At 36.0% G+C, this 26,947-nt stretch overlaps 1 protein-coding gene across 1 annotated transcript in view; it reads right to left on the reverse strand.

The window, feature by feature from the left end:
* LOC132121460 (thyroid hormone receptor alpha-like) overlaps positions 1-26,947 on the reverse strand; it is a 121,129-nt gene that overhangs the window by 23,723 nt on the left and 70,459 nt on the right. The window contains exon 3 of the mRNA XM_059530864.1: positions 326-556. Coding sequence (XP_059386847.1) covers positions 326-381 — 56 coding nt within the window. The 5' untranslated portion in view covers positions 382-556. The remainder of the gene's footprint in view (positions 1-325; positions 557-26,947) is intronic.

Raw genomic sequence — 26,947 nt, forward strand, 5'->3', positions numbered from 1 at the left:
TGAGAGATGTTCACACACAAATGGAGCCATTTACCAGAAAAATGAATTATGTAGGAGACTGTGTGCATTGACCAGAAAATCTGAGTTTCCTGAAGCGTCACTATGTGAAATATAATTTGATAAACAGAAACAAGGAGTACGGGCAACTTGGCACCAAGACATACTATACAAACTAAACTTCATTATGACTTATGTTGTAGCCCCACTAATGAGTATGGAATCTCTTGTGAGATCAAGATTCAAGATTTTTATTTGTCACATACATGGTTATATGGAGAGCATATGACCAGCAGTGAAATGTAAGATCAGTTCTTAACAAGCTCACCGTTTCTCTTCTCCCTCTGATTGGTTTGGGTCCTGCTCCTTGGGCATGTGTTCCATTCACCTTATTTCCATCCAGCAGCCAATCATGTGAGACTGAGGCGGGCCCCACCCTCGAATGCACGCCTGTCATTCGCGGGTTGTGATGAGTCAGACAGTCATCGGACGGCTCTGCGGAGCGAAGCTCGCAAACCAAGCCCACCTCGCTCTCCAACTCAGCAATATGTGATGAGGTCTGCGAAAAAAAGAGAGAATCAATGAATGCTGCAATAACTCAGGGTAATGAAAGCAGCATTTTTTCTAGCATAAAATTTCTTGGGAAATGCACAATTTTGAGAGCTAATAAAAAATTTTGTGGGGAACGCAAAACTTTTGTGATGACTGCAAAGTTTCTCAGGTGAAGTTTTTTGGGGGAGTGCAAAACCTTTGTGAGCAAACAAAAAGGTTCTCTGGAAGGCAATTATTTTGAGAAATAATTGTTCATCCGATCTCTTATTTTTCATGGGCCTCCATAAAGTACAAGCGAAGCTAAAGATTTTAAAATTTATTTATTATTTGTGTATTTGTATTATTAATATTTGTTTAATATTTATTTATATTTTATTGGCCAGATTTAATAAACAGGGCAAATTAGCGTCTGAAAGGTAAACACCTGCAAATGTATATTCAATAAAGTCAGAAGCGAAAATAACTGTGTCCACGTCTTTTAAGCGCTAATTCTTCACTGCGCGTCTTTAGTAAATCCTGACAATACTATTTTGATGCCAAAAGACGTCTGCGCTGGTGCAAGCTGTTAGTAAATCTGGCCCTATATATATATTATTTGTATTTATATTCGTTGAATTTTCACCTCTATGATCAATAATACTGAGAGTTTACAAATAAAAGTAATCTTGATTCAATGTATAGTTGATTTAGTCAATTGTATTTTTTTTTTTTTTAATTTAAATAAAATAAAATTGATGCATACATACTCCAGTATCATAATTCCGGTCTACATTCTATTCTGAAACTGAGTGACAAATGTGTGTGCACCATCTCCTCTTTTAACTGGCTGTCCAATGTAACATGCTTCCCATGGGCTCTCCAGAGCATAGCCGGCTCACTGGAGACAGAAAGCACACTTTCCAGGAAACAATTTCGATTAGGAGGGCCCTAATCCCATCTCTCCCTTTACCCTGTGCAAACCCAGGAGCTCACATGCACCACTAGGCTGCTCAATCACTTCTTTGGCAGCAACAATGTGTCTTAAAACCTGTGTAAATCGCAAGGCCTCGACTGCCTCGATAATCTGGATTAGGCGGTGGGATATTGAGAAAAACAATGATCGTGATTCCACAGGCTACTCAATTCTGATGAGCCGGACGATTTAGTCACTTCACCTGGATATATCATCACTTACAGTCTTTTTACTGTGTCTTTAGACTTATTTGTGTATGCAGACTGTACTGAAATGGACACACGAGTCTAAATATAACAGAAGAGATTAGACAAAGAAAGTCGATGTGTACGAGCAAATTAGGGATTTGGCAACACGACAAATCGGTATCCAAATTTAGCCTCTGTTTTGTTGTTGTTACAGGTCAATAAGGACAGAATATGAGCTCAAAAAAGCCACTGATCAGGGATTCTTTTTTAGAACTGGGCTGATATATGAACTTTGTAATGTACACCGATATATTTTCAAAAACAATATAGAATCAGATTGATATACAGTAGTTTGATGTTGTGAGTGCATCTGAAAAAAGCAAGGGCACAGGGTGAGCAGCTGAAGGGAAAGAGCCAAACTGCCCTAAACATGAGACTTGATTTTTAATTAAAGTCAGGTGACAGGTACATGTGCTAACAGATACAGTGTGCTATTTGAGAGGTGTTTTCCTCAGAGCATAACTTATGTTTCATCATATATTCTTTCACCTCTAAGTGTAAGAAAGTCATGTCAAACAAGTGCAATCGAAATGGAGTGCAAATATAAACTGAAAGTGAAAGTGTGTTCCTTCGACCTCTTACCAGTAAACATTTAGTCTGTGCTTTTGTTTTCATTTTAATCTAGTGATTTTAATGTCTGCTTTTTTTCGCTCATAATGTACAGCCTAGACTATATTACATTTTCACATTGTTTGGGGGACAACATTGGTCAGGGTGTGGAATCATATTTATTTATTTTAATAAATACAGAGAAAAAAAAATCAATCAATAGATTAATTAAAGAAATAATCAAATTGATGCCCTAGTTTAGTTATTTGGAGCAGCGGAACTATTTAATCCGCATAGAATGCCATGATTATGTTGCATCTAAAGCCCTATTCGGACGGGACTAGTTTTACAGGGGGTCATTAGAGAAAGTGTTTCACAGACATACTTGGTGATATTAATCCCGTCCGACTATTAATCTGATATTAATCTGCCACGTCTGTGTTTTTCTCACACATCCTCTGTAATAATTCCAGAGCAAATTGCCTACTGTTTTTCAGCACACTCAGTGATCCTCTGAGAAAACTAATCCCATCCAAATGCGAATGTCTGTGATTGCCGGCAATATTTTATTTCGCAACGCGTTTCCTCGTGTGTTTTGGCCAATGTGAATTACCGTAGATGCTCTTACCGCGCGCATGTTTGGAAAAGAAATAATAATAATAATAAAAATAAATAATTATAAAATCAAGAGCCAGATCACGTAAACTGTTAATACCGGCTATTGTAATATCAGCATAATGTAAGATTACTCACATTCATTTATACACTCAGTTACATAATGTTTTAATTACAGATGTACCTCTATGAAAATTAAACATGGGTTTAGCCTACTACAAAAAAAGGAAAACAAGTTAAACTAAAGAAACCACACGGTTTTGCTATACTAGCCATTAAGTATTTATTGTGTAATAATACTAATGGTAATCATTCCGAATGACTATATGCAATGCAGGCATACGGAGCGTGTGATCTCTGTGACGCCCAGATATACAAAACAGATCCTCTCACCTCTGTAATAAACATGAAGATGTTAGTCCCGTCCGAATTGGTACATGAAAATCACAGACATCAGGTGGTGAGAAACGAAACTCAAACGTAGTTTTTGAAAACTAGTCCCGTCTGAATAGGGCTTAAGAGTGGAAGCAGTGTACATTCAGCCTAAAAATTACCAAGATGTATATCGTAATCTGCCATCAGCCTAAAAATACAGAGATATGATTTTTGGCTCATATCGCTCAGCCCCAATTTTTTCTTCAAAGTAAAGTTGTCTTGTCTCCTCTATAAGGGCATCTTAAGTGATTACTGATATATCGAGGCAAATTCACAAATGGATCTGACAGAAGAGCATGTGTAAGTGTATATTGATGTTTCTTTGGTATCTATTATGCACACTAAATGCACTCCCCAAACAGAAACCGACGTGGAACATGCCGTACAGGCCCTCAGAATCCATCAATGAATGGGTGGCTCTGGTCCAGAGAGGGGAATTAGATCGTTTTATTGTGTGTGAAGAGAAAGGAAAGGATCTGGCAGCTTAAGCTCAAAGCTTGACAAAGCACAATCACAGAGCTGAGACACGCCACGGAACTCCATGATGCTCGTATACTGATACGGCAGGGATACGGCAGGGATACGCTTGCGTCCGAACGGTCCATATTCTGACTGAAGAGGTGCTTGGCAATTAAAGCACATGGCTAGTGTGTGATGCTTCAATCCTTTGACAATGAAGCCAAGAGGACATTTGTTCTGCATTAGTTAATGCTCAGCTGGCCTATCATCTTTCATCAGAGTTGCCTGTTCACATATTTGCCAGCCTAACAGGCCTTTTCATCTGCCTGACCAGCTGATGTGTGTGAAAGTGTGGTCCCATCGATTGTGTGTAGAGTTAAGTGTGTGTGTAAACGTTTTTAAGCGGGTTATCACCAAAACAACGGTGATGCACACTGGGACTGCTGCATATAATCACAATAATTAGTCTCCAATGATTAACAAATGATTCAAGAGAATTATGAGTAACGAGAGAGAAGCTGCTCATACAGTATTTCAAATGGTGATGCTGCCTCCTGATTGGTAGGCCATTGAAGGGATTGGTCAAACAAAATTAAACATTCTGTCTTATTTTTTTGTCACCGACATTTCTTTGCAGATCTGTATTATTCTGTATGCTTCTTTTTCTTGTGTGGAGCAAAAAAAAAAAGATGTTTTGAGGAAAGTTCATGCTACATTCTTCATGCAATAAAAAGAAGATGGGGACTAGCGATGTTAAGCTCTAAAAAGGCATAAAATAACACTGAAGTAGTCCTCATTTTCCAAATCTTCAAAAGCCATACAACCACTTTGTTTGAGGAACAAATCAAAGGAACATCTCCACAGTGATAAAACTCATGAGAAACAATTATTGTCTGAATAAGGCTTATGGAAAAGAGCAGCTTAGAAACTCTGCTAAATATATTCTTTTGTGTTACACAGAAAGAAAGAAAGTCACATGGTTCTCAAGAACATATCTAGGGTGAGTAAATGATAATTGAATTTTGGGTCAACTACAAAGCCGCTCATTATCACAGCCACATGGCTAAAACGTACACGCGAACAGTCTCGTCCCTGCCCAGGCCTGTATACTGTAGGAGGTCCACCTCTCACTCCTGTTCAGTCAAGGTCAAAGTCATAAAGCCCCATACAATCAAACATACGGGATCTATAAACATAGCTTTACAAGGCAGGGTTCCTGTTAAACTTGCAGCTGAGCGAGAACAGGTACAGGATGGAGACCAGGAGCAAGAGAACAAGAAAAAGAATACAGCAGCTTAAGTTTAATTCATAATAGGGCCATAAACACGGAAAAAAGGAGAGGTGGTGTTTGTTAATGATGACTGTTTGTTTTAGTGTGCGTGTTGTAAAAAGTGCAAAGGGAGCCAAAAATGCACAAAGGCCACATTAATTTTAAAGTGTAGCATTGCAGGTATCTTTGACACTGCACCTGTGTACGTAAGCCAAATGTGTGTGGGAGTGGGTATGCTGTGTGTGTGAAGGGGCATCGCTTGACATATATGTTGACACAGTGCATACACTGGATATAAAAACTGCAGCAGGTGCAGCTGAGTAAGGTTTTCAGGCTCATTTTTCTTGCTCCAAGTTTGTCACTGTTTTCTGCATTCTCAAATGCGGCACTAAAACTTTTTAATTGGCAGGAAGAAAGTGGGCTCTGTTTCTCTCTTCCCCCGTTTGCTTACTTTCTTCTTGCCGTTAATTCAATGCTTTAAAATGCTGGTTTGAAAGCAGCATGAAAAAGAATAATTAGTTAGCATGTTGCAGGGTGAAACAGACTCTTAGCCAGTCTCTCTCATTCTTTCTCTCTTGTTTCATTCAGGACAGAATGTTCCAGACTTCCTAATATAGAAAAAATATTTTATAATTACAATTATATTTCTATAAACATTTTACATCAGAGCCACAGTGCAATTAAATTAAACAGTAAGTAAAAAACAATCTTTAGAAAATGTTAAGATGATTAAAAGATTGGCATTTTCATCTGGTGGTATTTGACAGGTTAGCCACTATGCTTATGAACAGCTAATGAAAGAGCACTGATGATTCAGGAGATAAAGATTCCAGACTGTGATCTGATATGATCTCAGTGAAGACCACGTTGTGCAGATGCCATTATGCCAGTCGGAGCACACCATCCTTTAATGAATGTTTCACAAAGACGACAATGCAAAAAGAGATCCTTGCATAACCAATCAACATCGAAAAAGAGTGTTTTTTTTATGCCAAAGGGATTGAAAAACGCTACTTTGCTTGATTGCCGATCTCAGCCTAACTAAAAGATCTAATGCACCAATTGCACACATGCTTGCTCAGTAGCACCTTCGTGTTAAAATAAAACTGAAGAAACACCTTTCTTGTGATTGTGCTCCTGAAATATCATTAGATCTGTGCACAGCCTCTAAAATCAGAGAAGGTGGCAGGTTTAGCTTACAAAGGTGAAGAGATTAGAAAAAGTCTGCACACTCAAACATCAAAGAGTCACAAGCAAGATGAAAGCAATATGAGCAATTTACTGAATAAAACAAGGTAAAGGTTCGGTCACATGTTGACATTTTCAATGTCAAGCTAACAATGTTAGAACTAGGAGCCAGGTTTAGCATACAACCAGACACTGAGACCCATTGTGAATGTGTTTTCATCTGGGTGGTTAAATGCAAGAAATATCTTGTCACATATATGTTTCTTTTTATGAAAAAAATAAAAATAACTAAAAACCTTTAGATATTGAAGATAAACGTACACTAGTCAAATACTACTACAATAAATCAATCAATAAAAACATATAAATAACTCACCAGTTACTTTTGTTGTTTCATTTGCTGCATTGCAAGTGTTACTATAGGACCCTGCCTCACTCATCCTGCTTCCCAACATTTGCTGTTTACATTAGATGGAGAGGGCTGATAAATTTGTTTGACTGATGGCTGGTTAAACAGCCTCTGCAAGTCACCACATGCCCGATTATTGTCTCTGGGTAGTTGACCTTTTAGTAGATGTTACCACTATATGTCAGGTTTACAAAGAATGGATGAGAAATGGTTTAGAAATGGACAGAACAGAAAAGTTGAAAGAGAAGAGTGGTCAACCAGTATAGATCTTTGAGAAGGTTGGCCAATTAGCATTTATAGTGCTGGTCTATATGATATAATGCAGCTTAATGCCAGTAAATGATACATTCACAAAATTACTTAAATTAGATATATAATTTATTTGATTTCTTATGGATCATGGAACACTGAAAACTGGAATAATAGCCACTGAAAATGGAGCCATACAGATAAATATAATAAAATACAAACTGCTATCTAAAATATTAAACTTACATGAAATTTAGAATACATACACATTCACACCTTTATGACTGCACAGTTTTTGTTTACAGATAATGTGTTTGAAGTTAAAGTGTATATAAACAGTACAGTTATAATAGCACAATTCAATCTGAAATACAAATTTAACTTGTCAATAATCTCAAAATGTTAAATGTGAGTCAATGCATCAGGTAGGCAGATACATAACAGTAGGGGTGGGCTATATTGACAAAAATGTATATCTCAATATTTTTTTTCAATATCTCGATATCGATATTCAGACGATAATTTTGCAATCCTTTACAGAAATGTGTGCAAATTGGCAAAGAAGGTCCTGTTGGTCTTTTGACTTGCTGCATTTTACCTATTATTGTATGGAATTACTAATACATAAAGATATGAGACATTATTGATTTAAACATGAACCAAGGTACTGTACTAAATATTTATTTTAATAAAAGAACAGTGCTTTTTCAGTACAATACTGTATATGTACGTAATAAATTAACTTTGTGCTTTGCAAACAGTACTCTATTAGTAATAGACTAACAACAATGTAACTACCTCTTTAAAAAAAGTTGTGTTTTGCAAAATGTAAACATTAGAACACAACACAACACAATATAACATTTTTGTACATTATAGTAATATAAAAGATGAGGATAAAAAAAGACAAAAGGAACAAATTAAATAACACAGACACTGCCCACAGACCGGTAGTTTGTAGCAGCAGTGCTGTTTTGTTCAGCACGAAGCCTTTCATACTCTTCAAACTGTGTTTTGTGCGTCGTACGGAGATGATGGAAGAGGTTGGTTGTGGCACTCTGCTATGCGGCAATCTGCTTGCGACAAATTCTACAGCTGGGCGACTTTTGTTGCTCGTCATTTTTGTCAAAACCAAACCATCTCCAGGCTAAAGAAGCTGACCCACGTCTCGCTGTTAGCTCTTCTTGCACTGGTTTTGAGGATGACTGTATTTTTGCTTTCTTTGCTCATTTTTGTGTTGTTGCGCTCGCTAAGCTAGATAACAAGTGACTTAACATACTTGTATACGCATGGCACACTGTAATGACGTAAGACGTCAGGGGCACAGAGGCATTATGGGCAGTTCACCGTATTAATAAAAATGTTTTAGTTTGTACTAAAAAAAGTTTTTTCTAGAAGTTAAAAGAAGCCCTGTTCGTGTTTGGAGGCTATTCCGGTGGATCTCTTGGGAAAAATGTATTCCATCTTTTGGACTCATCATTATACAACGCAATTTTCTAATGATGCAATCACAACGCTCGCCACTTGAGGACACCACAGACATTTAAGAAAAACTTTTTAACTTCAGTTTTCCGCAAACAGCGCATATTTTGCCTTTTCTAGCAGCTATTTTATTAATCGTACATTGGCTTTACTCTTCATGTTTTTGGATTGTTGCTTCAACTAAGAAATGTCATAACACACGGGTAAGAACTCCGTAGTTGTATTGCAAATTAGTAGCAGCTTACGTTTTGAGGAACGATCGTGATTTTGTAAAAAAAAAAAAAAAAAAACCCCTACATTATTAAAATCGCTACATATAATTATTATAGTGTGGTTATAGTGTGCGTTATTTGTTTTCTCTTTAACTTCCTTAAGCTCTTTTCATGTTTGGGAGGTCAGATTGTACAAATTATGAAATATTCGATATCCCAATTTTGCATATCGTCCAGACAACAATTTGGATATTATCGTCTAAACGATATATCGCCCACCCCTACATAACAGTCTACTATTGTTCATCTGAACCTGTAGAATTTCTTCTGATGGACAGGGCAGGAGCTTCTTTTGGCAGATATACCCCCTTCTATCCAATGCTTTGCTTTTACAACATTAATCATCCCAGACATTTATTGCGTTTGAATAATTGCCCTCTTATCCGAGGGGAAATTTAGCTTGTGTCTGTTTAGCATCTTCTCTAGCTCAAGAATGAGGAAAATGATTGGGGTGGATTTGCTCAAATGCAAGAAGGGGACTACACAGTGAAACGATGGTTATCTCACGTAGGGTCAGTCTGACAAAGCCACTTCCCTTAGGCACAGACGGATGTGTAGGGGGAACAAAAAAAGGGAAAATGAAGGGCATTGTGGGAAACTGACGCTACCTCCCCAACACATACACAAACACTCCCCTTCAAAGAGCGCATGGCCTCCTCCCTCATTCCACCATGCCTTTGGCAAAGACAGGTCAAGACGCTGCCAAGAATGTGACTGTATTTTAAAAACATATTAGAGGCTTTCCTCTCCCGATTTCGCTGTTTCTAAGGTGGATCAATCAAAAAAAACAAAACTTTGATGTTCTCAAGATGTGGTTATAAGGAAAGATTCGGCGAATCAAGCTCTCTGTGGGTTTGCCGGCTTTGTGCATAGCTAAATCATGCTCCATTAATCTTTTACAAGGCCAGTCAGTCAGGCATAAAAAACCTGAGATTTACTTTAAGATGGATGCTTCAGCATTTATTTTTCATTACAATATACCAATAGGAATTGCTTGAGTCTAGCAACTTATCAAATGATCTCACTGCAGTCAGATGGATGTTCAGTGTCAGGCTGTGAACTTCACCTCAGATCGTGGCAGATCGCGTACTGCTCTTCCTCTGACGCAACGTGAAGCCGAATGGACCGAATGCACAGCCTTCTAATGACCTACTTTTTAGGGCTGTCAAAGTTAAACACATGCGATTAATTAAATATGTTTAAAATGCTTGTGCAATTTGACATTATAAGTGCTTCATTCTGTATGATTAAAAAAAAAATGATGGGAGAATTCAAAGCTGATTAAAAGTGATTTGAGCCACATCAAGTTTCACACATACACATACAAGTTCTTTACTGTAAAATTTAAAGAATGGGGATATCTATTATTATCACACAGTTGTTCCAAATCTGTATGACAGTTTTATTTGTAGAACTTAAAATGTGAATTATTTTAATTCATTTTAATTTTTTCAATGTAATAAAAATCAAGGAGGGCTCCATAAATGTGATTGTCATTATTCTTTGAACTCTCTTTGGCATGTTTATATTAAGCAATATTCAAATCATGAATGAATGACTCTTTTGAGTCCAATCTTTCAATGAGAATGATTCATTCACTGTCAGACTGATGGAGTTCTCAAGTTGTCAGTGAATCAATGATCTGGTCATAGCAGTTTGGGTATATTCCCGAACTTAAAAAATATATAACACATTAATCAAATGGATTAGTTTTATGGAGCTTTTATGTTTTCTAGGAGTCTGACAGTTTGAGAAAATATTGGCCAAACAAGATATAGTAGTTGACATGAGTAGTATGACCAAAAAACAAACAAACAAAAAAAAACATAAAATAAAGTTATACAGGTTTGAAAAGACATGAAGCTAAAGGATGTAAAATTTTAGATGAACTATACTTTTAAATTGATCAAATGAAGGAATATATGTTCATAACAAAGTATAAAGAATATGCCGTTATGGAAATATTGCAGATTTGGATTTCCTGTTCATTTAGATAAATAAAAAATGCTGTTTTTTTTTTTTTTTTTGTACTGTGATGTGATGAGTCAAAAAGCACTGATATACAAAAATACACTATGAGTGTCTTTCACACAAACTACCATAACTAATAATAACGCAATTACTTGTTAATTTCCTTTCCTTAAAAAATAATTCCAGTTTTGCACATAAGTTAAATTCGCAACTTTGGATGGAAACCCAGCTTATGTGCATTACTATAAAAAAATTATGACATTAATCATGTTTAGTGCTTACACATAAATAAGCATGACTTTAAGAAGGAAATGTAGAGAGACAAATGGAACACAGCCAGAGGTCAGGGATGCAGGTAGGGTCAAAGGTCACCACTGTGTTTGGACAGGAGCCCCATTAAAGATCCATCTCCTTTCCCCCTTACAAATCTTGCCTGTCTGTGGGTAGTTCATACACTTCACCATGGTCTGTGCCCAGGGAAGTGGTACACAATTGAGATATCACATAATAAAACTGCCATCTGAAGAGCGTGAGATATCTGACAGAGCCTGAATGCTCCAGCACACTTCCGAGCAAACACAGCAGGTGAGGTCTGGCAGTGCATCAGATAAACAGGTATAGTATTTTTATGAGTGGAGCAGGAGTCAGGCCAAATGAAAACAAAGGGAATTCCAATGCATGTGTGTGTGTTGTGTGTATTGGTAGAGGCTGGGGCACCCCTGTGGCTCAGTGACACCCGGTAGGTTATGTTGGGAATTTAAGCAGAGGTGCGGGAACTTGGCCAAAGGCCCTATGATCTGTACACCCGCTGCCAGTGCATTCACCAGTCTGGGCAATCTCAGCTGCAGGCATTGCCTATCACTAGCTATCTTTAACAGAGATTGCTTTCCCTCACAGTTTCTCCTTTAAATTTTACACAACAGTAAGCGCTACAGTAGAGGGGAAAATTTTAGCTAACTGACAAATATATGCAGCATACAAGTAAATAAAGTATGGGTTAGTAGCATAAAGCATGGATTACATATGATACTAAGTATGGATTACATATTATGCATAATTGTCTTTTTTGCCGTTAAGCAATATAAATCAAATCATTTGTGTTTCAACACTTTTTTTAATCAGTGAATTTTCATTAGGTTTCATGACCTTAAAGAGATGATGCACTGCTATGCCTGAACTGTATGAGCGGCTCCTCAAAACACAGCCTGCGCGTGAGGTGTCTTCTTCTTCTTGCTTTACGGCAGATCGTCGATTTATAAGTGCAATACCACCACCTATCTCTCAAATGGACCATTGAGAGATAGGTGGCGGTAATGCACTTATAAGTCAACGATCCGCCATAAAGCAAGAAGATGAAGACGACTCACGCGCCTGCTTGAGAACACGCTCAGGAGAGTTCTAGTAGTTTGGACACTGCATGAATCAAAGGTTAAAAAATTATAGAAATACTGTTCAGTTTCTTGCACAGACCGTTCGTTTTGTGCCTTTACACATCAATGCATTGTCAAGAGCCGAAGGGTTTGATTTGTTTTTGTTTGTGTATGCTGTGATTCCCATTCACCACCATTATAAGACTGAGCGACTGCAACGGTTTGCGTTAAAAATCTCAGTTTGTGTTCTACTGAAGAAACAAAGTCACCTACATCTTAGATTCACTGGGGGTAAGCAGATAAACATCAAAGTTTTCATTTTTGGGTGAACTATCCCTTTAAAAGACACTTCTGCATTTCACATTTGCTAATGAATTCTATTTGTTACTGAACCATTCAGAGCAATTTGTGAACCAATTTGAGCAATTTATGGCAACAAAACATTTCGTTTTAATCTACTTGATAGCAATATTCAGTCAATTCAATATTTTAGAATCTAGCAACTAGAAATATGCTTTTTCACTATAGAAATGATTTTTAAGCTTTTATTAAAGGAACAGTTTACGCAAAAGTGAAAGTATAGTCTTCATTTGCTCAACCTCATGTCATTCCAAACCTGTATGACTCTCCTTCTTCTGTGGAACACAAAAGAAGATATTTTGAATATTGTTAAAATATTTGGAATGACATGAGGGTAAGTTAATGATGACAGAATTTCTGCCAGCCCAAAACAAATTTTCAAGGAATTTCTAGGTTTTCTATGACATCTGCATGTGAAATTACATCACACACCACATCACACAGCCCTTTCAATTTGCATATAGTCGTGCAAGAAGTAACTGTGTTAAAGGTGATCTGAGGAATTTCTATCATTTATCATGGTTCTACCCCACAGCTCGCCTGTCACTTTGAGAGAAAATTGATGTGTTTATTGCTGGCAGTGGCATTTATGTCCTGGTAGTTCTCATAAAAGACAGAACAACATGTCTAGTTGTTGCTGTGCACAAACACACACACACACACACTGTAAAAAAGCCAAGCATTACACAAGCACAGCACAAATAAAACACACCAGCTGCTGGCCAAAACTCCAAAGCAAATAAAACTAGAGAAATAAATAAGGCCACATTTCTAAAAAGAAAAAGCAGTACCATACACACACTTGTACTGTAAAAAAAACTGACTCACTGTAGACCAGCATGCAGATTGTGGTGTTAATGGCCTGTAAATGCTTCTAGTGGGCTGCACAGCGACCCGCCCCTTGAAGCAGCCACACGCTGCTCTCCTCCTGCATCACGCTCCTATATCACCTCGCTCTCCCCACCGGTCACCTCCACCCATCAACTCCTCATCTCAGTCACCTCCGTAATGAGCTATAAATGTAGGGCGCTGTGGCATACGGAGGGCCGAGGGAGCTCGCACACACCCCTGAGATTAAAGGTGCCGGCGGGTGGGTAGCTGGACCGGGTGGGTTAGCTGGGGCCCTCTCCCGGATGTTGTGCAGCCTTGAAAGCCGAGAGGGCAGTGCTCACCAGGTTGATGGTGCCTGTGGGAGAGGGGTGATATTTTTGGCCCTGTGCCGGAGTTGTGACCCATCCTATCACGCTTGTGTCGTCCTGGATAGTATTAGCACCCCTAGTACACACACATATTGTACCTTCAAACTCCATAATACACATATGTAGGATCTGGGTGTGGAAATTCCCGTAACGTTGCTTTAAACATGCACATGCTACATGCATTCCATCTCTCTAGGCAAAAACAACCTCTCACCCCATCAAAAATCAGGGCACAGTCACACATGTTGCAGTACACGCTCTTCTCTGGACTGTTTGTTTCTGTTTTCTTTAAAGAATAACGTAACTGGTTCAGTTCGTCATATGAGTTAATCTTGTTCATAAAAAGTAAAAACAAGAGGAGCAATTGAATATGTAAAAGTGACTGAGGACCATACACAATTAAAAGTAAACTTAAACTCAAATTTAAGCTATCACTTTTGCAGTTTTTCTAGAGCTTGATGAAAATACTCTCTTCATCCAAATATGCCTTCTTTGTTATTATTTTGTTTATGAAAAATAGTATGTAAAATGAGTATCATGTCCAAGTACGCTGATATATTACACACAAATCCAAAGAACAAACTTAATTTATGCCGTAAAAAAGCAAGTACTTCATCCAGTGCATAACATATTCTGCATGCAATTTGGGATGCAGCAACTAACTTGATGTAATAATGTGACCTTCACAAAGTGCAGTCCATGATTGGTCTGATATGATTGATTAAAATTAATAAAAAAAATAATGGTTTAATTTTAAATGTTAATTTTTTTTAAGAAAGTGTTGTTTATTACACATGTATACATTTGGCAGACTTTTTTTTTTTTTTCAAAGCAATTTACAGTGCATTCAAGTTCAGTTCATTTTATCCTTGGTCTAAAAAAATCACAATTAAATTTTATAAAACATATTTTAAAATAATAATATTTAATAATAATAATAATAATTATATATATATATATATATATATATATATATATATATATATATATATATATATATATATATATTTTTTTTTTTTTTTTTTTTTTTACAGGTGTTAAAAACTCGGATGTGATGTCAGCATAACATTATTTTATGATTTTTCCTTGTCATTTTATGTATGAAGTTTTCAACAAAGGGTTAAATCAAATTTGAAAATGGACCGGGCTGTGAAGTGCTGTGAAGTGCTGTGAAGACGACAAACCTATAAATCCTATATAGATCAGATTAAACGTATCAGAAGATGCAGGAGTTAGATGTAAAACAGTATGTCATTTACTTTTTTTTATGTAAAGTTTTATGTAATTTTTACATTTTGTAAGTATAACCGCCCCCCCAACAAAATTCACATAATCTCCTGAAAATATAGTCTCAGTCCAAAAAAGAATGATGCAACAGGCTCAGATATGTGAAGCATATAATGCAGGGAAAGAAAAAGGTAAATACATGTGGAGGAGGGAGGCTAGGAGATGGACTTGTGGCAAATTGCCCCAAACTATGAACTGAAACAGTAAATTAATTATTTTTTCTGCTTTCCTAGCTTTTTCCCCATTCACTTCATGTCCTTTCACAAAGCCAAGGTCTTACTCCACACAACGTTAAGGAGAGAAGGAGCGAGATGAAAAACTAGGTGCCCGACAGCTTTTAGCAGGGAATTCATCATTTTTTCCTGTATACATCTGAGTCTGTATATGTCTGTGCATCTTAATCAGGTTGTTTGTGCATATATGTTTACTTTTTGGGAATGCGTAGCTGAGCGGCCTCTGTCTGTATTTAATAAATGTGCATTTATAAGACTAAGCCTCTGAGGATCACTCTGTCTATTTATTTTTAGGTAAACACTGTGTTTCCTTTGCCTGTGGATTGTGGGTAATGGGGTTCTACCTCCTTCTTTCTCAGACATACATTATGCATTGCATCTTCACCAAATCTGCAGCGCTGTAGGTATAGCCCCTGAGGGCTCATTAAACACCATGACCAAAAGTACAAATGGCCCCTTTCTTCTACAATAATATTGCGTTTCTTGCTTTTTTTTTTTGGTGCGGTGGCGCACAGAGGAAATGGACTCCGATTCCTAAAGCACTTGTGGTGAGACTTCTCACACATGCTCTGTACGTTTGGCAGCTCGGGCTCCGCTAGTAGCCGTAATGAGAAGCAGCGGCCCCCGGCACTTAATCAACAGGACAGCAGTTCAACATGACCCACTAACATAGCATGAGATGGGTCAATCCCTCCTTCACACTGACGCCTCAGGAGAGTCAGGAAACATTATGGTGCATAAACATTGATCATAACCACACACGGGGGAGGACCAGAGAGATGAGAGAGAGAGAGAAAACCAGAGGAAGAGGATGAAGCCTCCTCTTCTCTCCTTTCATTGAATTTGCCAGACTGGAACAGTCAGTCTGTATCTCTGCAAAAACACATGGCACCCAATTAATCTCTCCATATTTTTGCCGTATCTAAATATCTAAACTCTCTTTAATAAAATGCACTTTTATGTGAATATTAAGGCTTGCATATATCAGTATAATTAATATAAATGTATCTTGTTTGTATGTGTATTGACTGGAACTAAAAAACATAAACACATTACATTTGCACTCACCTCTCTACACTGGCTACCTGTCAAGTTCCATGTTGATTTAAAAAATCTGCTCTCCGTTTTTAAAGCTTTGCATGGACTTGCTCTCCAGTATATATGTGATCTCCTCACCCCATGTACTGCTTCAAGATCCCTTCGGTCATCTAGTCAATAGTCCTCTCAGTCTCTCTCAGCTAAAGGCAATCAGGATTTGGTAATTAAATATAGTACAAAATTGATTCATTGAATGTAATTTGTTTTAAAAAAAATGGTTGGGATATATTCATGAAGTAATAACTTCAGAATTGCATAATTTATGAATTTATCACAACAAGTTATACATTTTTGTTTTGCAGAAAGCACCCGGTTAAAAAACTTAATATGACTGGTTTGGCCCTTTTGATATGGCCCTTGGTGGCACCAGCGATTCTCCATCAGAATGTGTCCACTCCATCCCAAACATATGGAATCCGAGAGAGTCTTTGAGAGAACAGATGGCCCTCTGGAAAAAATCTATTATACTAGCAGCAGAGGCCAAACACACACACACACACACAAACAAACACACATGGCTGGCAGTTGTTGGCTGTTATGAGCATACATTACACATGATCTTTGTACTCAGGTGTCCAGGCCAAACGCAGGTAGAGGAGAAACAACTAAAGTGAGGTACTGTATGAGTCAGATAAGATACAGATAATGATACAAAAGGTGATGATAACGAATGCAGATGGCATTCAATTCCTCCTATGAAGCAGATATGATTGGATTTACAAAAGGGACCAGATTAAAAGCCCAGGTATGCTTAATTTTGTGCGTTCCACTCCGTCCCTCGCACAATTGAGCATGCAAACCATTGGACCTTTCTTTTAAAGCACTCAGATGACTGGCTCAGATGTTGTCTGGGTGGTCTCAAACAATGATCCTCAACTGGTGGGTCAAAACCCCAAAATGGGTCATCTCTGATGGGAAAAACAAAGCTAAACACAAATAATACACAATACACAAAGAAACACAAAGAAACGTTTTTAGGCAAGGTAAGATATAGTGTAAAAAAACAAACTAATTCTCAAACATTCTAAAATCCAACAGGGAATGGTATAGAGATGTACTGCACTTGAGCAAATGGTTTTCATTTTCCAGACATCAGGTACATTCTCTTTTCTTTTATTTCCTGTGGAGAGTGCTGCAGTGTGTTCTGGGCATGATTCGAACACCGCTGGCAAAGGCCGTGTCTAAAGATGACAAGGAAGAAACTGACACTTTGGGTTGCGGGAGAAAGACGCCACTGTTCTGTGCATTAGAGCTGGAGAAAGTGAGAGAAAGAGAGCGAGCGGGAAACAGGTTACACTGTTACACAGCTACAGTGGTGCTCGCGCCCTGACATACATACTGATTCAATAACGCTCAGGTTTCCTCACAGAGCTGTCGTCTGTAATCTCCTGTAATGCTATACAGTAGCTGATATTTGAATGCAAGATTGTTTTACTCAATTTGGTTCAATGAAATTTATAAGCATTAACTTTAAACCTGACCAAGATAGATAAACGAATGCATCAAAAAATGGATATCATTTAGATATTAGTCATGATTTATTCATAAACAGTTAATTTTCTTCTTTATTTTATGAAAATACTCAACCCAGTCCAAATCAGGGCATCAAAATTGTGCAGAACTCATCAATGCACACATGTGATTCCAAAGAAAACATGTTCATTTTCATAATCTGCCATCAAAAACAACTTGTTCTATCTTTACTTTGCTTTTAATCACTAAAACTCCATAACTGACAGCAAATTCTGTATGGGACGCCCACTTTTCACCATCCAATCAATTGCCAATGGATACAATCAACTTTCCCATCCATTTATTTCACTCCAAATGTCATTTCATGCTGACTTAAACATAACTGAGTTGACTGTCTCTGACCAATTATCTTGCTGGCCAACAAATTTCCAATTTTTTTTTTGGCCAATAAAAATTTCTATTAAAATAACTGCAATTGCTTTTTCACACCTTATTGCTGCTGCTTACAGTAACAGCTCAGATGCCTCAGGATTCAATAGAAAAGAGGAAGGTGAGAGATTAAGAAAGAGAAGATAAAAGGAAGACCACAGGTACAGAGGAAAGAGGTGCTGGAAGATAGCATTACTTCAAAGGCTTTCTGTTACAAAAAGGCCTCAATTAACCATCACACAAAGAACACCTGTGGCGGGGCAGTTGTGATATCTCACGCTAAGATGCTCTGCGGTGTAAGCAAACTTGACGTTCACACGGCACAAGGAGTGAAAAATAAACTTCCAAAATTCAGAATACACTACTGTTTAAATGTTTGGGGTTAGTAAGATTTAAGTGAAAGTAAAGTTACTTATATTATTACAAATAATTTCCATTTTAACCTAATTCTGTTCTTTCGGACTTTCTATTCATCAAATTTACCATGAATCTCACAAAAATATTTTGCAACACAACTATTTTCAATATAGACGATAATTATAAATGTTTCTTGAGCACCACATCAGTGTATTAGAATGATTTCTTAAGGATCATGTGACAAATACTGGAGTAACAGTTTTCATTTCATTTCAAATATATTTAAATAGAAAACAGTTATTTCAAACTGTAATTAAATTTCACAGTATTACAGTTTTTCTGTAGTATTATCAAATAAAGGCTACCTAGTCTTCTTTTAAAATCATTCAAAATATCTTTCCAGACCCAAACTTTTGATCAGTAGTATATTTTTTAAAAACAACTCTCAATATCTCACACAATATTACTTCTCTAGTAAATGTGTTTTTTTTTAAGTTTTTAAGGTTGCTACGGTATTTTCTAAGAAAATAAGACACACACACACAAAAAAAACTGTTTAAGAAAATGTACTTTGGAGCAAAAGTAGACATATCTACTAAAATCAAACTACTTTGTGTAAATATTCATGGTTAAAGAAAATGGGTTCCCCCAAAAGAACACTGTCTTTCCAAGACCAATTTTACAGTTGAGAGGTAGAGAGAAAAACAGCGAGGAAGTAAGAGGAGAAACAGATTGACAGATTGGAAGAGAAACTAAAAATGGTAAAGAATGGAGAATAAAAAGAGAGGCCGTGCACCTGAGACACACGGCGAGGGACGCTGAGGGACTCTGATTAAGTGGTGCAGCTGAATAGGTTCCATTCTTCCTCAGCACTCTCTATGACTCTGGTTTCACAAGAGGAATGCTGCTTATGGAGTCAGATACACACACACACACACACACACACACACATAGCAAAAAGGCAATGGCTTTCTGTGAAGTGTGTATCATTCATGGGAGTTACGCTCCCTCAGACAAACAGTCATGGCTGGGAAAGTATGAGAGGCTTCTGGGTCTCGTTCCATCCTGCTTTAGTAAACGTCATGCTACCATGCTTTCCTCTCTCAACACGACATCATTGAAACAGATGAGGTAAATAATATTGTGGCTCCCCCACCTAACTCACTCCAACAGTGACCGGTGGTCACCCCCAGATCCCCAAATAATCGGCTCAGTCCCTCAGACCCACCTATAGAGTCCAAACACAAACAAACAGGTCTATATATTGAGGGACAGAGGAGCAGATTAAAGCGCTGTCAAACCATCAACATAACATCTCTCTCGACAGACGAGTCAGTACTTGGTCAAGCTAGGATCTGTAGAGATCATCTTGTTCTAGTAGACTGCATCTTGTCCTTTATTCGCCACAATTGGCCTCAATCTGCAGTAATATACACTGATTGATTACCATTGAGCAACACAATGCCCTGAAATGGTACAGATTACTAAAAACTGATACTAAAAACTGTCACACCACAACACTATAATTATGACTTTTTAAAAACTTCCTAGCCTTTGAACAAAACATTCCTTATTTCATTTGATTATATTTATTTATTTATATCTCAGTGATCTTATGTGATACACAGCAATCTCAGGCATGCAAATTCATCAGGGGCTAAAAAGATGACATCTCTATGAAGATTTTTTTATTTTTTATTATTAGTTTTATAATGTGTTTTTACAATTGATTTTAGCACTTTAAATAAAGAAATATTCACATTATTAGTTGTATGAAATTACTATCCAATAATATTAATAGTAATAATAATTATAACAATATGATTATCATTATTGAATATGTTCCATTAAAATAACAATATTATTATTATTATTTAATTTTACACAACAAGAATGATAAAGTTAAACACACCAAAAAATGAAATATATTCCTATAGTAATACTGTAAAAGAAAAAAAATTTCAGTAAAAACGTCAGGGAGATATTAAAGCTTCTCTTTTGTTGATAACAGATTTATGAATGATTCTCACTGCATATCTGAAAAGGTGGTTGTGTGATTTGCATTCTCAAATGCACAAGATGGAAAGTTTGAGCCGCTCCGACATATTAAAAACACCAGATCATGAGCTACCTTCATCTAAACGAACTCCAGGAAAAACTGGGAGCTTTTTTACAAAAAAATCATGGTTTTCCTTTCATTGTCCCTGTCTCTTTCCAGATAAAGTGCAAATTAACAAACCTGAATGCAAAAATACACAGATTAACATATTACAAAACAGCACCAAAATACCAATTCCTACTACAGACACGGCTAATTCCCAGTTTTAATTAATTAGGCAAAACAATGGCAGCATTAGCATTTCTTGGGATTCAACACTATTACACAGGTTTACTGCGAGACTTTCCCCAAGAACTCATTTGGGTCATATAAAATAATCTGACTAGCAAAATTCGTAGAAGACGAGGAAAACACAAACACAAACATTGCATATTTGACTACTTTCTAGGGTCAAAAATTACAGTAGCCTCAAAAGCAGGGTCCTACCAAACCAATGAAAATGTTGCCGATTTCTTACTCTCATTTTGACTTGTAATTTGTGTTTGTTCATTTTTAGTTGATATGATTTTGTCTCTTTCCGTGATGAGATAAGGGAGTTGAGGAGCTCAGCATGTCCCATTTGTGCACCTAAAGACCCACCACACATCATATACACCACAATCAAACAATCCCACCACAGACCTCATGTTGATTAAAAGAACACTTTCCAGCTCTCGCTCTTCCTCAAATGTTCTCTCACCTCCATTAAACACCAGCTGTTCACACTAATGAGCATTTCATCGATGAATGAATTATTGCTCATCACACAACTAATGGGCAATTTTGTATGGATTTAGAAATAAACTGCAGATGTTCTCGGTTTACTCAGAAGATGAGAACAGAGATGTTTTTTCCTGCAGTATGAGAGAAGGAACAAAGAACAGTACCAGAGACAAAGTTTACAGGACAGATTTCTAATGTTGAAGCATCATTTTGACAGCTCCAGTGTTAGCTGTGCCTGTATATACTTTGAAAAACTAGTGGTAGACAGAACTGGGCTTCTAGTAGAAATTGTGTTGTAAAAATCAGGCTTCAAATAGTGACAAGAGCATTTCCAATTGACAATGCTGGGACTTACAAAAAAAAAAAAAATTATAAATCCTGTCCAACAAATGAACACTAGTACTGCTGTAACGGTAATATAATGCATTCTAATGAAAGTATCAGAAATGTACTAGTCGATATTAAAGTGTGAAATCAAAACCAAGTATTAATAGATGTTACTGGCCTTATTGTGCATGATAAGGCTGTGCAATTATTAGTTGTTGTTATTTTTGGTTTTTGGTTTGCTTTTTAAACTTTTTATTGAAAGGTTACCTCTGAATCTGCACTTTACTACTTCATCACTTTGCCTTTAAACAACTCTAAGATCCACTTTTGTCTGTCTTTGTGACTGTACAGTATTCGGTCTCTTTTGGTAATACCTGAAGAAAGACGAATAAAAACTATATTAAGCATTTAATTCTATAAGCATGACCTCTTCAGTGGAACCTTTATAATTTATTCAAACAAATTCTTTGAGACACACAGCCAGATTGTTTGCGTAAAACTCAAGAAGAAGCAAATCTTTTTTTTTTAATCCATTTATGGTTATTCAGGGGAGAATATGAAGTGAATATAATGTGACGTACAGATGGTTTCATACATCTAAAAGCTGTCTGTGTGGATCTGCTCGTCACAGTCTAAACATCCCGCTATGATGATTTCAACAATTCATAATGTTAACATTAAACACTGTAACCACTTTCTATGGCAACTGTCATTTACAGCATGAATTCTTCCTGAAAAAAAAAAGAAATATATACATATATACCGCAGACAGAAGGCAAAAGGGCCAACAAGTGCTAAGCATCTCTGGGAACTCCTTCAAGACTGTTGGAAGACCATTTCAGGTGACTACCTCTTGAAGCTCATCAAGAGAATGCCAAGAGTGTGCAAAGCAGTAATCAAAGCAAAAGGTGGCTACTTTGAAGAACCTAGAATATGACATATTTTCAGTTGTTTCCCACTTTTTTGTTATGTATATAATTCCATATATAATTCCACATGTGTTAATTCATAGTTTTGATGCCTTTCAATGTGAATCTACAATTTTCATAGTCATGAAAATAAAGAAAACTCTTTGAACTCTTTGAGAAGGTATGTCCTAACTTTTGGTCTGTACTGTATATATATAACAAAAAACAAAAAAAACATACGTCTCAACATTTTACCATTACTATCTACTAGTGATCATAAATTCATACAGTATATCCTGGTCTGTGCTGCAAACTTTAGATGCATAAACAGGAATGGACAGCTGTGGTCAGGCTCATGTCAAAGCAACACTTTGCATGTTGTGTTTGTAATGTGTCATTTAATGCAAATGATGGGAACCTTGACATTAAACCCATTACGGCCAGGTGTGTTGATAAACAGGTTAAACAGGTGTGAATAAATTATACATTGCTGAACACAGCCTCAACAAGGCATAGACACACATGCAAATAATATTTTAGTTTGTATAATTTAATCTGTACTTAGAATACATTTAGTAAATAAAATTTGCCATTAATTTATGATTAGAAATGATGTGTTGTGTAAAGAAAAATGGGAAAAATTGGGAAAATGTCATGCAGATAAAGATATGATTAAAACCTCACTTTATATATCTTTATTATGTGGAAATGAAATAAACACTTATGACTTTTCATAACTTTCACATGATTTGTATCAAATTTGCTTTAAGACATCTTTTTAGTTGTTAATGTTTGTGATGCAAGATATGTTGGTATCATATTGTTTATGGACATTGTTGTTGTTTTTCAATGTAGGCGTTTAGAATAAATAATATTAGAAACTAAAATCAGCCTACAATGGCTGATATATGTCCAAAGAAGTCCAAAATCAAATTTAATATTTAAAATCAACTTATTGGAACCAATATATCAGTGAATTAAATTCTGAACTAAATTCTTCTATAATCAATACAAGGTGTTTCTTTAACTTGAAATAACTAAAGTCAAACCAGTTATTCAATGCAAAAAATATTCATCCATGATCCAGTTAACTGCAATATAAAAAAAAGAAAGTTATTCCATAGCCAAACTAAGAAAGACGGCAGGAGGAGAGCGACTGAAAAAGTAAAAAGATTAGAAACGTCAACATTATGTTTTGTTCCATAAGTTCAGGGGTAAAAAAAACAAAAACTAAAAAAACATGCACTATGATGATTAATTCAGAGTCAGACCAGAAACATGCATTAAGAAAGTAAACAGTCGATTTACATGTTCATGTTTCACACTGATAAACAGGCCTTGTGTGTGAGCATGTGATCACGGGGCCTGTGCAGCTTCAGCGCAGCAATAAAAGGATCATACACACTGAATGAAACATCCAAGCTCCACGGCGGGGCACTAAGCTCCCCATGACCACTCTTCTGCTTTGATACTCCACGCTGATACATGCATATTACAATCTGTGATAACACTTGCTTTTTCATGTCTCACCACATCCTGCTTTGTATCTCCCCTCACCTGCTCTGACTCAGCTTCATGACTCTAAACACCAACATGTTACTGGAGAAATGTAATGAACTGCCAGAACAAAAATAAATGTCAGTGATCCTGCGATATCAGAGGAAGTAACATCCATTGATTATGAGTCATCTGTAATCCTGCAGTTTCATACATGGCTAGGCTACTGTACATCTGCAAGCCCACGTGTGTTTGCATAACTACAACTAAACTAATAAGGAGCCATTAATGGACACCGTAGTCAATTTTTAATGCTTTTTACATAAATCTATGTGTGATGAATTTGACTCAAATGCTGTCTAAGATATTCCACTATTATTCAAAAGTTTATATAATTATTTAAAAGTTTTTTATATATATTTAATAAGACTTTATATAGTCTTATTTATCTTATGCTTATACTTACCATGGCTGCATTTATTTGATAAAAAAAAAACACATTAAAAACAATAATATAGTTAAATATTATTACAATTTAAAATAAGTCTTCTATTATTAAAATATTTTTATTTCTGTGCTAGCAAAGCTGAATTTTCATCAGCTACTGCTCCAGGCTTCACTGTCACATGGTCCTTCAGAAATCATTATAATATGCTGATTTAGCGCTCAAGAAAACTTTCTTATCAATGTGGAAAACAGTTATTCAGCTTAATGTAATGTAATAATGCAATACTTTTTTTCCACACAACAGCATTTATATAAAATATATTTTTGTAACAATATAAACATAGTCATGTTTGATCAATTTAATGCGTCCTTGCTGAATAAAAGTACTAATTTCTCTCTCTCTATATATATATATATATAATTTATATATATAAGTTATTGCTTGAGTAGACTGCTTGGTTCAAACTAGCCCTCAATTCCACACCCTTCTATGGACAGAAATAGTTCCAGAAATATGTTTATGCCAATTAACTTACACTTAAACCTGAGTTCACACCAAAAACTGTATTGTGAAAAAAGTGCTAAGTTTGCACTCTAAAAAGCTGGCTTTAATTGCTTGTGTGTACAAAATGAACTATAATAAAACAATGTACTATAATAAAACAATAACCTTGCCAACATAAAGATAAAAACCACCTAATCTGCAGAGGGAAATCCTGAATTATTTACTACATTGTATCTTGCTGCAAAGCAAACATTGCAAGACAATAAACTGGCAAATGTGCAATTAGTATCACTCAGAGGTAATCTTAATTTTTCTTCCCCTCATGAACTAAGCATTACGTGTAAGTACCAAAAGGGACATTTCAGTACCCCACAAAGACTTAGGGAAATGAAACGTAATAAAAGTATTATCATCATCATATCATCAGCATATCCCCCTTTTCCCCTCGACCCTGCTCCACGTCTCTATGCGAAGGCTAATCACATTGTGCTGTATATGTAATTACGGACCTCATTAACCAAATCCCAAGAGTCATTAGGGATTAACTAACATCCATACGGTTTGCCTCGTAGTTACATGCATATCTGTGTTATTAATTTAGCCCGCTCCCTATCACCACTCCAGGTTCAGCCTCTGGAGGAGCTCTGCTCAGGTCAGCGACCTTAGGAGAGGAACGCAGAGGCATATTTTCACTTAACTGAGTATTGTGGATTTAATTAAATCTCACTGACAGGGAAATTTGAAGGTGGCACTGAGCCTGCAGACTCAACCTGAACAGGCAGACATGCTTTGTGCTCTGCCAAGGATGTGCTTATCACTCTCCCTCTATCTATAGCTTCTTTATCTTCTTTATAGCCTTATACCATCCTTAAAGCACTCTCACTCGTCTTCTTTGTTTATCTTTGTCTCGGTCGCACACATGGTGCTGATGAGCTTCATGTGTCATATAGTGAAAGAGTGTCTTCATGATGAGACTAGACAGTAAACGACAGGTAAAACCAAGCCAAGTTAACATACTACACTCATAAAATGCCATCTGCCCAAGCCAAACATACACACAAAAAGTTAAGTATGATAAGAAGCACTACAAATCTAATAAAAAATAAGGCAATTACATGTTTTCTTGGTTATTCAAATGAATTACAATCATGCCAATATCAATACTTTAATTGAAAACAAGTGAACATTTTTGGCAGTTGAGATTCTTGGATATTTTTTCAAAATTGTTGTTGTTGTTTTGCGTGTTTTTTATTAGAATTTTTTATTATGTGTATCACATAACGTTTTATGATTTAATAAAAATAAATACTTTACATGTAATATTTATTTTATAATTTCTAATATCATATCAATTTACAATCGGTTCAAAATGGTTCATGCATGCTTTCCTTTTTACATCATTTAAATACTTGACAAATGCAAATAATAAAATAATAATAATTATAATAATAATGATAATAAAAAGCCAGCTTAAAAATGTTTTTGAAAGATGTCTTTTACACTCACCTAGGCTGCATTTATTTGATAAAAAAGTAACACTGTGAAATATTACAATCTGAAATATCTATCTATCTATCTATCTATCTATCTATCTATCTAGATTTAAATATATAAATATATATATATATATATATATATATATATATATATATATATATATATATATATATATATATATATATATATATATATATATATATATATATATATATATATATATATATATATATATATATATATATATATATATATATATATATATATATATATATATATATAAATCCTACCATGGCTGCATTTATTTTATAAAAAAAAAAAAACAAACATTAAAAACAATAATATAGTGAAATATTATTACAATTTAAAATAAGTGTTCTATTTTAAAATATTATTATTTCTGTGCTAGCAAAGCTGAATTTTCATCACCTACTGCTCCAGGCTTCACTGTCACATGGTCCTTCAGAAATCATTACAATATGCTGAATCTA

The sequence above is a fragment of the Carassius carassius genome, chromosome 39 (assembly GCF_963082965.1).
Source record: "Carassius carassius chromosome 39, fCarCar2.1, whole genome shotgun sequence".
Classification (NCBI taxonomy): Eukaryota; Metazoa; Chordata; class Actinopteri; order Cypriniformes; family Cyprinidae; genus Carassius; species Carassius carassius.